General features: G+C 34.8%; 1 protein-coding gene across 2 annotated transcripts in view; it reads left to right on the top strand.

Annotated features, from left to right (window-relative positions):
- LOC136033974 (orexin/Hypocretin receptor type 1-like) overlaps positions 1 to 14,973 on the top strand; it is an 83,980-nt gene that overhangs the window by 35,320 nt on the left and 33,687 nt on the right. For both annotated transcript variants that reach the window (XM_065715005.1, XM_065715006.1), the window contains exon 3: positions 4,780 to 4,915. In XM_065715005.1, coding sequence (XP_065571077.1) covers positions 4,780 to 4,915 — 136 coding nt within the window. The remainder of the gene's footprint in view (positions 1 to 4,779; positions 4,916 to 14,973) is intronic.

Genomic DNA, 14,973 nt, shown 5'->3' with positions numbered 1-14,973 from the left:
AAAATTATTTAATTTTTGGTTTAAGAGATCCTAGAAAAGACATTTTACCTAGTTAACATTCTTCCAAATAATGGAGACTCTTAAGAAAAAAATTATTTACCCGCCTTTTTAAAATTTTTGACTCGGTACCGTAATTTTGAAAAAACAACAACAAAAAACAAGATTATGTTGCAAATCAATCCAAACTAAGTTGCGATTAGTTGAAATTGACATTTTTATTTCTGTTTTGTAGCTATTTTGGCCAATTTCTGACCTATGAATAATAAATAGCGACTATCTAAATAATCATAAGTTCAAATCACCTATAATTCAAACAGAAATCGGAACACAGGGCTTAGAAGTCCTTCATGAACTCTTGATATTGACTATTTTGAACAATCTTTAATTTCAAAAATTTTCACTCTATTAGAAACACATGGTGAATAGGAGCTATTTGCTACTTGGATGACACATGAATTGGCAGCACATGAGGATTAATAAGGATTCGAGACCGCTGGCTAACATACTTAAGGAACAAGTGATCTTATTAATCAGTCGGGTGCTCTTTCCAAAACGTGATATAAGCGAATAAATTTGGCACCAACATCAAGTTGTTGCCACTTCTCTACTACCTAGCGCAGTTCCCAGATTTCTGCCACGTGTGACATGCTTTTCATCAAGTGAAGGTGCACATCAATTGTGTCACACAATCTTGCACCACCTATGGCACATGTCACGCGGTTGGTTTGATTTTAAACTTGACTGCATCTCCAGCAATAATTACCAACATTACAGCTAGATAAATTACCTAAACGAATAACCAACCTTCGAATGACGTTTGAATAAATAAGTTAACCTTTATATAAACCTTTGAATAAATAAATTGCAAACGACAGGTTATGTTCACTAGCACTAATATTTTTATGTTCGTTTAGTTATTAAAGTCAGCTCTTTAACTGTTTCGACTAACACTTTCATCAGGGTGGCAAATTCTTAGTCAAGTAATTCCTGTTTTAATGAAGAAGATACTTTTTAAAACTAAATCTTTGGTTAACAAAACTATCAAACAAATTTCTTTTTTCAACATGTCTAATGGACTACCATTGGATAATAATTCCACTCTCCCTGATTTTTTTGGTTTTTCCATGACCCCCTCCCCCCGTCCAAGAAAAATAATTGAGTTCTCCGAGTAACACGAGTAACATCAAATACAAATCGTTTATTTTCACTAAAATTAGTTTTTTTCTTATAAATCAGAGATACTGGAAATACTGGATACAATAAAACACACTAATGTTGTATATATGTCCTTGCTTACACGTGAGCATTTGGCAAGCTGTATTTGTTTAAGGGCCCTGTATATTCTCTACTTCCAAAAAGTTCTACTGGAGTTTAATTAGTTTTATTATTATTCATTTCTCCAGTATTCCAAGGAAATTATACGTAGCAAAAAATCTCATAAATACTGGTAAATGAATTATTACTAAGATAAGTTTTGCTTAGACCGATAAAAAACAAGATTAATGCTTCCTAGGATTTGAATCATTCAAATCGAAATACTTTCTTTGATATTGAAACTCTCAACTGCCAAGGAATTCTGAGTCACTAGCCATTTCTTAAAACAGAAAGCCTTTAAGCCAGAATAGCCTTAAACCAAGATAAACCCTTCAAGAAATAAACTTGATAGTATTAGTTAAACTTATTTGAGAAAAAATCATTCCTTAGAAGAATTAAATAAAAAAAAGTTTTTGTTTAACTAATTTAAATTAGTTTTTAACTGAAATTAAGGAGCGACATTAACACTTAAAACGAACAGAAATTATTCGATATATGAAAAGGGTTATCCCCTCCTGAGCGACTCCCTCTTTACGGTAATGTTTTTTATTCTTTTAAAAAGTAGAGTTGTAGGAATGAGTCAAACTTTAGCGTAAAGAGCGAAGCGCCGAGGAAGGGGCAACCACTCTCATATACGGAATAATTTCAGTTCGTTTTAAGTTTTAATTTTGCTCCTTACTCTCAGTCTAAAAAAACTTGTTTTTTTTATTTTATTTTATCTTATTAAAGATGATTTCTTCCCATTTGTGAATTCTTCCATTAAGGAAAACTTGTTTGTACAGAAGTAGCTGTTGAAGAATGACTGAAAGGTAATACACAGGAGTTGGACATTTGCATATTTTATTTTCTAAAAATGTAAAAACAAAAGTCTCCGGGAATAATCATAAGAAATCTATGAAAACTGAACTAGTTCCTAAGTTTAGTCTATGATAGAAGAAATGACCGTTGGAGCTTGTAGGAGAAAACTTTTAATGAGAACAAAAACATTTACGGGGTAGCTAGTCCCTCCCTCCTGCACCCCCTACACCCTATATTACCATGTCAAAGTTTTAAAGATCTATTCCGAAAAAGTAGCCAAAACCCTAAGAGAGTGAATCTTTGGATGCACTTGGCCCACACAGCTTTAGGAGACAAGGACCCTAAATATTGTAAAATGTCCTTTCTTCACAAATATATTTAGTACAATGGGGGGGGGTTACACTTTATGAAAACCTAGAAATGTTTAGGGAATTTAAACATTCGAAATTAGAGTCTTATATTTGGTCAGTGGTTTTTAATACCCCCCCCCCATCTCTACCACCAAGTTTTTGAGAAAATAGCGGCACCAGCAGACTTAGTGCTAAAACAAGATAAACACTTTTCTGATTCAAAACAAGTCATCCGCTGAAACGTGATGGGAACTAAAACGTGATGGAAACATGATGGGAACGTGATGAAACGATTTGGGGAACTAAGTGGTCTTATGGCCAACTTTTCCATTGATTTCAAAAGTAAATTTGTTCAGTAGTTTTTTTCTAACCCTTGCTCCCTCCTTCTATGCTAAGTTAATAGCAGAGCCATATACGTGTGGAATCTTTTTTCAACCGACGTCAGACATAGAGTTTTAATGTCTATCTAATGAAAGCAAAAAGTAGGTATATGTAGGGAATTGAGGAGCAGGGCAGCCCGCCTCATATAGGGAGCAATTTCTGTCCGTTTTAAGTCTCTATGTCGCTCTTTGCTTCAGTTGAAAAAAAAAACTTTTTTAAATTTGATTTTAAGTGAGGTCACGAGGCAAATATGACTAGGTTGATAAACCAAGCTTCATCCATCAATAAATTTGGATAAGGACAAAGACTGTAGTATCTTTCCGTTATTAGAATAACAAGAAGTTATATCGAATACAGTCAGTGACTAAAGTAAAAATAAAATAAATTTTGGCTATAATTAACTGTACTCAGCAAGATAAAAGACAAATCCAAAACAGCGAAACCCAAAACAAAACATTATCCACCACAATTGAATGCCTTCTTCATAAAAATAAAGACAAATTAAAAACCCAGACTTTATATTTGTCTATTGTTACATTATATGTTATTTAGGAGCTTTTTGAACCCTACCTACAATGTAGGGTGTCAAGTTAGGGACCTGGAAACATGAATCAGATTTTTAAATTAAAAAAGAGAAAGTTGATTCGAAAAATCAAGAGTTGTAAGTCAGCTGCTGGCTCCGGTTTGCTGAAGAGTTGGCACAAGATCGCGACAAATGTGAGTTAACCACACCTAGTCTTCTAGATGCCAGGTGAGGCGTCCTCGTCTGATCCTGCTACAAGTACAAGTATGAATAAGTACAACATTCAGAGCAGTATCTTGGTTTACGTCATTCCACAGAACTGGAGATTTTGAGTGATTATTACATTCACCCGATTGAAGACTGGTAGGCTGTGATAAAGAAAAGAAAAGATATCTAAAAATAAAAAAAAACAAGAGACTAAAAAAGAAAAGAGCGACCCATGGAGTTCGCTGAGGCTTCATCAGTCACTGCAACAATGCTTTTAATCGTATTAACAATGCAGGAGCCAATTTGACAAAACAGTGGGAAAATTCAGAAATGAGTTGTTATTCAAAAAACAAAAAGTTTTTTAACACATAAAATTATTTTGTTTATTCTCCTAGTATCTTTAGGACTATAGAAAACGAACAGCTAATCTTTACTACGAGATATGAAAACAATAAAGTGAGACTTGGTTTAATTTACCTTCGAAAGGTGTATGCGTGGCAAACTTAACTAAGCACTACAAACACTACAAACTATGTGTAAATAATTTCTTAGAACACAATTCCTTTCCATTTACAAATGAAAAAAAAACAAAAAAAGTATAATATATTAATAAGACAGTAAAACAACTATTTTTCTACAATCTTATTTAAAATAAAATTATTTAAAACAACATTTTAACTAAGAGCGTAAAAAATTGTTTTTCTACTGTCTTATTTAAAATGTTATACCCGTTAATCAATTTTGATTTGTTCAACTTGTAAGCTTACTATATATTCTGGACCGGCAGAGCCAAATTGCTTCAGAGGCTACTATATGAAGTTGAAACATTTTCCTCTACAAGTGACTTCCATTAACTCTTCTTCGGAGGAGGACCCTTAAAATAAACTTAAAAATAGGAAAAAAAAATATATGTAAAAACAGTCAGAAATTTGTCTAAATCTTCAGATTACTGGGGTATAAGGGTCTAAAACCCCTTCTTCTGGATTAGAGGCTGTACATTGCGGCTTGACTTATGTCCCAGGCGGCCGCATGCGTCGCGTTGGGGACATGTTCACCTTTAACCCTTTCATGTTCTTACCCATTAATATATTTTTTTTTGTCCTATGATATCATGAGGCTTATGGCTGAGGGTCTCAAAGTCTTTTTGTGGATTAGAGCCTGTCTTTTCATTTTTTAACTTTTTAAAACTTCTTTTTCTTCTTCTAGGACACTGTAATTCCTCCAATTCTGATGCATTTGAGGCCCAATTAATTCGTAGACGAAAAGCTGCCAAGATGTTGATTGTGGTGGTGTCGACATTTGCAATTTGCTATTTTCCCAATCATTTATTAGGCATCATAAAGTAAGCACAGTCATTGCTATTAATTCATAAGGCATGTAATTTTTGTTCAGAATTTACATTATTTGGTTTTTGGGATACTTTAACCAACCAAATTTACAGGCAATATAAACAATTCACTATTCCTTTTCCTTCTGTTCTTATTTTAAATGCCCCATTTGGGGCTAAATAAATCAGGGCTACCAATAAAAAATTTAACTTATATGTAACACCTCCACTGCTGACTATAGTGTGACCAAAATGCCGAAATTGGAAAGGTATTTCAAAAAAATTCTACGCCTTTTGGGGAAATTATCTCTTTTCAAATGCCTTCTCCTCCATTGAAACATTCTTCTACAGCACACTTTGTCCAAATCCATAATTCTTTTTTTTATCGGCAATCCAAGCCTCGTTCGATTTACCTTAATAGTTATCTAATAAGTCGATTTAACCGGTCTTTTTTTGTAATTCTTAGTTAACTTGGACCTTTTTTTTTTTTTTTTTTGATGAACAGATTCTTGGTTCATTAAAAAGTTAACTTTTGAGTTCTTTGATATCTACGAAGATTTTCTGGTAAGAAACTCAAACTTAACATGCTTTGATTTCGAAGATGGAGATATAACATTTTGGCTAGTAACACCCCTTTTTCGAACACTCCATCATAAAACGCTTCGTAACTTACGCATTGTAACTTAGGGTTTCTAAGATTGAATGATGCAACAGCTTATTAAAATCGTTTTTCTCAGAGGCTATTTTTTTAATGCTGAAGTTTATTTTTCTTTTTGTGAAAGGAAACTAGAGGTGTAAAACTTTTACAAAATGGTTGATTTCTTGTAAGTCTAAAGAATTTCAGTCTACTTAATTGTTTTGACTATTTTAGGCCTCATTATCCTGAACCTGTTAATTTGTTCCTAAATTCTTGTACGGCTCGTGTTATGGCAGCTTCGAATTTTTGGCCAAACTTTCCATTTTATTTACAAAAGCCATGTGAGCTTTCTCAGTTACTCTCTGGCAAATATAACGTTAAAAATGAAAAATGTATACTTGTCTGTTAAATAAGTTTCGGTAAATCAAACGCAACTTAGAGCTGTGTTTTATTGATATGTATCAAAGTATTTAATGCCTTGCCTCTCGACCGACTAAATCCGCTAAGAAGTGTTGAAATCTATCTTTTTAGATTTCATCGACTTAAATGTCTTTTCTGAAGTTTACAAATTTTCTAAAACCCTCTCCCACAATGCAAGCATTTTTTTTAGTCCATTTTGCTGGATAGTAGGTGATTCAATATTCAGAACAAGTGATCATTAAGGCGGTTCAAAACACAGCATATCTAGATCGTTATGTCTTTTCTACTGTGAAGTATAAAAGTTTGATTAAACAGTTCGTGGTAATGAACTGTAAGTAAGGAGCGATGCGGCTCAATAGTAACCGAAACTCTAAAAAAAGGAATTTTGATATAAACAGATATATCAAAAGAATTGGCTTATTATATTGATTCTAAGTATATACGGCTCATTAGGCTTAGTGTTAAGTATCAAAAGCTGCGAGCCTGAGAAAAGTTACATGATTTTCGAAAAAGGGAAAAAACACCTCCTAAAACCCAAGAATTCTTAATTAAAATCAAAGCATCAGATTCAGCATATCCAAGAACCCTGAAGTAGAAGTTTCAAAATTCCATTTGCAAAAATATGGCTTTTTTCCTTTTTGCCATAATAAAGAACACGGATGCGTGTTTATTTGTTTGTTTGATTGCCTGTTTTTTGTTTTTGTTTTTCCCATGAGTGATCGCATCGAGCGAAATTGAAAGTTTAAATTCTCTTTTTAAGTGACTAAAAGGATTGGAGGGCAACTGGCCCCCCTCCCACACACGTTTTCCCAAAAGTCACTCGATCAAAATTCTGAGATAGCCATTTTGTTCAACATAGTTGAAAAGCCTCATTAACTATGTCTTTGAGGATAACATAACCCTTTCCTCCCACAGCCCCAGGGGAAAGTTTTTTTAAGTCAGGAAATTTGTCCAATTTTCACATATAGAAATTTTTATTGGTAAGTATACCGACATTTTCGGGAGGATGAGCTTTCAGACTGAGTTATCTAAGGGAAATTTTCAGCTAGAATGGAATTATCTGGAGGAATTTCCCTGGTGGGGAGGCATTTTATGTGGGAAGAACTTTACGTGGAGGAATTTTTCTTGAGGGGAAGTAAAGTTCCTTGAAGGGGGCATATTTCTCGGCATAGTATGAGGAGGCAGGCCTTTCGTACAAATAATAAATAATTTTGGTTTCATACAGTGAGATTTTCACGTTGCAATGGTAGTTTCCGGAGATGAATTTTTACACAGGGGGACACTTTGCCAAAGGTAATATGCAAATTCCATTTTAATTGTTCATGTATGGTGAGCCAAATTCAAAGCTGCATTAGTTGGAAAATGTTCAGATATTTAATTAAAAAATAAGTTTTTTTTAACTAAATGTAAGAAGCCAAAATAAAACTTAAAACGAACAGAAATCATTCCGTATATGAAAGGGGCGGTCCTCTCCTCAACATCCCGCTCCTTACGCTAAAGTATTTTATCATTTTAAACACTATAGTTATTACAAAAAGGCTATTTTTAGCGTAAAGAGCGAGGTGCTGAGGAGGAGATAGTCCCTTCCATATACAAAATAATTTGATCGTTTTCAAATAATGCCGGTGAATCTAGCTCACTCTCCATGAAATATTCCTCCACCCCTTCATGGAAACTCCTCCATTAAAATTTACTCCCACGTCAAACCCCATAGAAATCCCTCCAAACAGTCTCATCTTCGCTGAAATTCCAGCCTCCTAAAATTTCTTCCGGACGATTCAGCCTGAAAAATTTTCCTTAGCATTCTTTCTTTTGAAAGAACTTTAGTTTCTAATCGTTTTCTCGATCACTTTGGAAATCCTCCCTTCAGTGGGCAGTTTTTCCCGCAAAAAATAGCACCTTGATAATTCCCCCCAAATTTTTCCATATGCAAAATAGAGTTGGCAAAGAGAAAGTGAGACAATTAGTAAGAATTTCGTACTAGAGTTCTGTCAAATCTCCCCAGTTCAAAATTTCCCCTACAAATTCACCTCCCCCCCCAGAAATTTCCCTCCCTAAGGAAAATTCTCCGTATGGAAACCCACCTTAAGCATAATTTGCCCCCCCCCCTAAAATTTTTCGCATACTTCCTAATAGCAAATAATATACAGAAACAATTAGCAATATTCCTAATTGTAATAACTTGTATTGCAAGCATTGTAATAACAAGCAATAACTTACTAGTCTAACCCCATAAACTGTGGGGGGGGGGGCTATTTTACCCGTCAAGACCTATTTTTTGGATCTTTCAACAATACTCAGTGTTATGGCTATATCAAAATTTTGATCGAGTAACTTTGGGGGGAGAAAGAGTGTTGAAGAGGGCTAGTTGCCCTCCAATCTTTTGGGTCACTTAAACAAGCACTTAAGCTTTAATTTCTGTTCGAAAGTCCCCTCTGCTGATCTTCTAGGATAATTATTTTGACACGATCACCCCTTTGAAAAGAAAAACAAAATCAAATAAACACGCATCCATAATCTTTCTTCTGGGAAAAAAAAATGCAAATTCCTCCATTTTTTTATATAGGAGCTTGAAACTTCTACAGCAGGGTCCTCTGATACGCTGAATCTGATGGTGTTATTTTCATCAGATCCCTTTGACTTTTAGAGAGTATCTCCTCTTTATTCAAAAATCTGGCAAATTTTCTTCGACTCGTAACTTTTGATGGATAACATGAAACCTGGTAAATCTTATGCATTTGGAATCAGCATAGTAAGCTGTTTTGTTCAATATTTTTATGGATACCAAAATTCCGTTTTTTAGAGTTTTGGTTACTATTGAGCCAAGTCGCTCTTTACTTACAGTTCTTTTGAAATACTTTTGAACAGCTATATTATTTGAAATATTATAAGACTGGATGTAGTGACCATAGACCCAATAGCTTGGTTTCGCTAGGAAGCAATTTACAAAGCACAATGATATATGTTGGACTAAAACATGCTGTAGCTAAGGCCTGGAGAGAATAATAGTACGGTATTAGGGGAATTACGGCGTAGTCTATTAAAGTCTTAATAGAAAAAATTGCGGCTTTAGGAGGAAAGCAGTGTTTGCTGACATAATTTTCAAACTTAGAGTAGAAATTGAGAAGTTTCAGACACCTTTAGTCTCCCGTCTTATAGATACTGAACAAGAACTTGATCGAGATAATAGAAAAAGTTCAAAGAAAGTCCTATACTTCATGGTATACGGGATATGTTATGTACATTAAGGGATTAGTGATAAAATTAACAAGGATATTAACAAGGATAAAATTGACTGGTTTAGGGTGTGAAGCTGGGGTGTGGGTGCGGTATCGCACGAGGAGCTACGCAAGGTTTTGTCTTATATCATTGTAAAACAATTTCTTTGATGTAATTCTTCTGAGGAATACAGAAAATGAAATGGACAAAAATTGTATCATGTCGAAAGGCAAAATTCTCCTACACTTAGATTATGCAGATCATATAAGGCCATAGGTTTAAAACAATACCGCAATGAATGAACTGTTGAAGGTTTTTGGTGTTGATAATGCGAGATTATGTATGAATATAAATGTTAAAAAGACAATGTCACTTAAATTAGGATTAAATGAGGAAAAGGGGTGATGCTAGGTAAAAGGAAGATCCCAGTGGACAGCTTCACTTACCTAGAAAGCATTATCAGGAAAGGTTGCTATTGCTTTGAAAATAGCAATTATTTCTTTCGGGGAAGGTGTTAGTAGCAAAAATAATGGCGAAAGATGTTTTTTTCCCAATTGAAAAAAGACAGACGAAAAGTAAGGTAGCTATTAGAGCTGAAGTTACGAGATAAGGCCTAGTAAGAAAAGGAATTAAGTATCAATCATTAAAGAATAGTCACTACTAAAGGTTGAGAGAGATAAGGAATGGAGAAAACACAGTTTGATCCCACTTTTCAGGTCTATATTGTAAGAAAGGTTATGGTGGATAAATTATGTTTACAGGTGGGTAATTAGGTTAAATGATGATGATAGGTCACCAGAAACCTGGCTTTCTGCAATCTATTTGGCCCATTCCAAAAAACGGAACCTCATTGAAGGGGATGGGAAAGGGGCATTGCAAGCTAGAGTTGGAGGGAGTGAAGAGTAAAGAGCTTCATATTCCTAGATAGGAAGATGAAAGTCGATTGAAGGGAATAAAGAGTGAAGTTCTGAGGAGAAGGAGAAGGAGCGTGCAGAATTATATTGTCTAGAATCAGTTTGGTCTTGTGATAAGATATTGGTAACAGCAGCTTGGCCCCAGTCTACAGCAGTATCAAAAGAGAAATAATTAAACGGGGCAACAGTTAACGCCAAGGCTCACTTTCCTATGAATATTAAAAATTGTTATAAAGCTTATTCAAACGTTATTTCTCGATAACGTATGTTCTATTTTAACTACACACAAATTAAGTTGAGGTAAAAACTTTGAGCTCCAAAAGGAAAGAAAGGGATTTTCGTTTCTACAGAAAAAAAAAACAAATTTCTGGCTTGCACACATTAATGAGGGGTACAATCCAAAATATATATAAACGTGATTCGATTAGTTCATGTTTGAACATTTCATGAATTTGTACCACTCATTAATATGTGCAAGACCTCCATATATGTCTTTTAGCCAGCGTACTTGGACCAGGCATTCCTGGGCATATTGAAACATGCAGGTGCGAAGAAAGTATTTACTTGGAAAGGGACACTACTTGTAATTATTCAAAATTCCTTAAAATATCAAAAATTGTGAATGGAAACGGATGGTGAAACTAAACACGTTTTATCAAAAAAAAATATAAAATTGAAAAAAGGAAAGTTTTTTTTCAGAACGATAAGATTTAAGGGGTATTGGCTGACAGGTCTAAATGCCTCTGGCTCCTTATGTGCATGTACATGCTTCCAAATTGTTTATTCGTTATCTTTCACTAAAGTATAGTTGTAAAATATATTCCAAAGATCTCCAGCTCAGATTTGGAGGGAAAGAGCAGGAAAGTCGGATTTTTTTTTCTTATAAATTCATTATAATTAAGACAGAGTCTTACCAAAATTATCTCCCCGCAAACAGTTTTGCACGAACAATAGCCAGTCGTAAGGTGCGGCTAAGCATTTCAAGGCCTATTTTTCTGTCTTTGCTAAACACATTCATAAGCTGGAGGGCTAAAATGTAGCTAGTTTTTAAAATCTAGATTTATGACTTTCAAATGCCAATTCTTCGAGATTTTAGCATGACCGTATGGAGAATAATTGAAATGACCGGAAAGTTAATTACATCCTCGTGATCGGCGTCATTTTAAATTTCTTGAAATGACTTTCTATACTTTTCCCGTGCTAAACGTTTTGGCTCTTTTCAATTTCTAGCTCCTTCCCTTTCCCCTCCCTCTTATATTTATCTCTTGAAATAAATTTATACCTCTCCTGATCTCCAATTCATAACAATAGGGAAAAAAGCTGGATCTCTCTTAGGTTTTGGTTTTTACAAGAAAAAAGCCATAGAAGCATTTTAATTTTACAAGTTTTCATGTATTTGTACGAGTCCAGCATAAATCATGAAAAAAAATGAGCTTCCAACTTTCATCCTGGAAAAAATTTCCCATCATTTTTTCAAAAACAGCAGTGACGAACTGAACCTGAGCCCCCCTACTGTCTAGGTTCGGGTTTCACTGGCTCACATTTGGCATTCAACGTTTAAATTTTGGCATGACCCTATCCTTCAGTTCCAAGAAGCCCAAAATGTCCTAGAAAATACTCAGCAAAGCCAATTTAATATAGCTCGATTAAACTTCAGATAATTTCTTCACAAAGATGTTAAAAATTCAATCTTAGCTAGATACTAGGCAAAACTTCAGTTATGAAATATCAATAATTCAGTTATTGGTATTAGCAAGATTGTGCAAAGGAAAAGCGATTCTGGGTTATGAGTTTGAATAACCCTGTTTCAGGATTGCATAAAAATTATGTCATTTTAACTTGTTGATAGATGGTCTATCATCCATCAATTCATCCTGAGGCAGAACTAAGGTGGATAGTGATAGAACAAAGGAATGATTGGGATTTTTGGGTTGACTCATGACGGACAACGTCGACTGGAATTTTGTGCAAAACGAGAGAATCAATTTTGACAAATCAAACAGTATGTCCATCACGAGTTCACCGCTTTTGCTACGTAGCAAAAATAAGAATCTAGAAAGAGTCACGGAGTTGAAGAGTCACAGCTGAATTCAATGTGACTGTGAAATCATGACCAAAATTAAGCGAAAAATTGGTCAGTCAACCGGAACTTTTAATAGACAAAAGCCAATTTGGAGAAGCAGAAAATATTCTCCGGGACTAAAGCTACGTCTCTTCAATAGTAATTTGCTAACCATTCTCTTCTACTCTAGTGAGTGTTGAAAAATGAACCAATAGCTTGAAAAGAGAATCTTTTTATTCGAAAATAAATATCTGAGGAGAATTCTAAATATTAGATGGTAACAGAGAGTCATTATCTCTAAAATCGGTACAAAAATGGACCAGTCTCTCATAACCGTTGGTCTAAGGAAGAAGAAGTGGGCATATTTAAGATATGTACTCTGCATGAAAGAAGACCGGCTTTCTCAGATAGCATACAGTTGGACACAAGACGACAGAAGGGACAAGGCTGTCTAAAAACACCTTGTGGTGAACTTTCGATCGAGACCTGAGGATAACTGAGACCTCATTACTGCCTGAGTGGGAAGGTGGCATCACCACAGCTCCATTTCAGGACGAATGAAGTGGCTTTGTCGGTGCCCTATGCACCACCTATTTCTCGAGAGGAATTAAGGTCTAAGCCAATGCCCTACTCTTCTCCTTCAAATTAAATAAACACGCAATATCAAGCTGCTAAAGTGGAATTTGACATCAGGCAAGCTTTTGCTTAAAAACGAAGAGAGTGTTTTATTTTGGTGTTCCTCAATCTTTCCACCATTCAGGATTCTTCAATACAAAGTATATGTCTCAAAAAAGCTATGAATAATGTATGCAATATCTCTTTCATATATATCACAGTTCCTTCGTTTCACCGTTGCTCATTTTCTCCCAGGATCCCTAGAGACCTGTTGCAGAACATACCGTTAAGATTTTTCTCCGACATTATTTTTTATTTGCTAGGAAATAAAGGATCTTTAAAATGGACCAATCCAACTTCTCAGTACCCTCGATTGGTTAGCTTCTCAAAGTTGTCCTGAATAGCCTCGTAAGACCTAATTGTATCATCATTTACTATCAAGTTTAATTAACCTAGATAAATTGATTTCCTAACCTATTGCGAAGTAAAATGTAAAGATCCATGGAAACAGACTGCACAAAAGGTGCATTGTTTGTCAGGCTTAAAGGATCTTCAGGGATTCTTGTATATCGTTGATTGGGTTTTATTGACTTCAAAGTCTTGTTGGTTAATTAAAAAAAAAACAACGGAAGAAAAAGAGCAGCTCAGTTGTAATAAGAAAACGTGCTTTCCATTTTGAAACAATTACGCCAGTGTCTCAAACTTGTACATTACTTTCTTAAAAAATAGTAATTTGTGCATAAGAGTAATTTCTCCCAAGGTCTCTGAAACAAAGATTTTGCTAAGAAATTAAGCAGACGATATTTTTAAAAAGGTTATAAAATTTAGGTATGCCAGTCATCTATTGAAGGAAACCGTATTTTGTCCCTTCGAAACCAAAAGACGTACGTTTATACTTGCTTTCATTTGATAGCAATATTTTATGCGGAAACACGGGCTTAAATTAACATACTTAAATTAACATACCCACCAATTATAATCATAGATTCATTGCTTGACTTAACTTGGTTTAGACCTACGCCAACAAGAAATTAGCTACATGCTACGTATGTTTTCTTTGTGTGAAATATTTTATTTTTTTAGCGAATACACAATACTTCCATCTTAAATGTAAGCTAACATGTCGTTCCTTGAGAGTAGAGTCTCATAACAAAAAATGATTGGACAAAAAAAAGTATTTCTCATCAAAAACTAGTTATTTTACGCTAACAGCTTTTGGTTAGCAATAACATAGTCGATCAGTATAACATATTTAGAACAACGAGAAAAATTAAGTTTGTTTGACGCGTTGCTATAAAATTTCATTTATCAGAGTTTTAGTGATCATTAGGAAGGTTTCTCTATGCTTACATCGTCATCGAGTTTTCGAAAGTGAATTGAGAAAACAAGCTTTGAAAGGCTACTTGCTTCTAGGGTTGTCGAGCCTATTTGACACCATTAGTCCAGGAAGGGAACGGTTGACAAGAAACAAATTTCAATGGAAGTGATTAATTCACTACCCGACTCAGAAAAATGTGCTGATTCCAAATATGCTCTTTTTGGTTGAGACCGATTTTGAGGAGGAGAAATTCATGTTTCCATATAAAGGAGTACAACCGCAAAATTGATGTCTAGAAAAAGATACTAGATCACGATGATTATCAAAATCACTTTTATTACTACGAATAATTAAAACTTTTATTCATCTATTTTGTTAGAACAATGAATATATAGCAAACTATCCTTAAACTTTGAATTGCCGATATGAATTGGACCATTTACAAAGAAGAAATAGTGGAAAAGTGGAGAAAGGTCGTTTTGGTAGAGAAAGGTGCAGACTCGGTGAATGAAGCTAGTCGATCAAAGAAGCACGAAGATGTCGCAGCACATTTTTGAAGGTCCAGCTTCACATACAAGATATCATGTGAACAGTACTTGTCACCGCTATCGCTGGTGGAACAAAGTCAGAGGCGAAAATCTATTTTGGAACTTTATCTTTAAATCCGATTTTCTCTATTGCTCTACGCCGGCTAAATTTGACAGAACGAGAAGATGAGAGGACACAGTTTCAAGGTTAGAACAAGAGACTTTGAAAATACACTAAGAGAGGTTTGTGGAAAGAGGGATGATGACTAGTTAGTTGCAGCGATAACTGGATTTCATACTGCCACTGCCGATCTAAACACTGCTGATTTAGTTTCCACAGATCCTCCCACTATACACCAAG

The sequence above is a fragment of the Artemia franciscana genome, chromosome 12 (assembly GCF_032884065.1).
Source record: "Artemia franciscana chromosome 12, ASM3288406v1, whole genome shotgun sequence".
Lineage (NCBI taxonomy): Eukaryota > Metazoa > Arthropoda > Branchiopoda > Anostraca > Artemiidae > Artemia > Artemia franciscana.
Note: the sequence above shows the minus strand (reverse complement) of the source record. Positions and strands in the feature narration are given on the sequence as shown.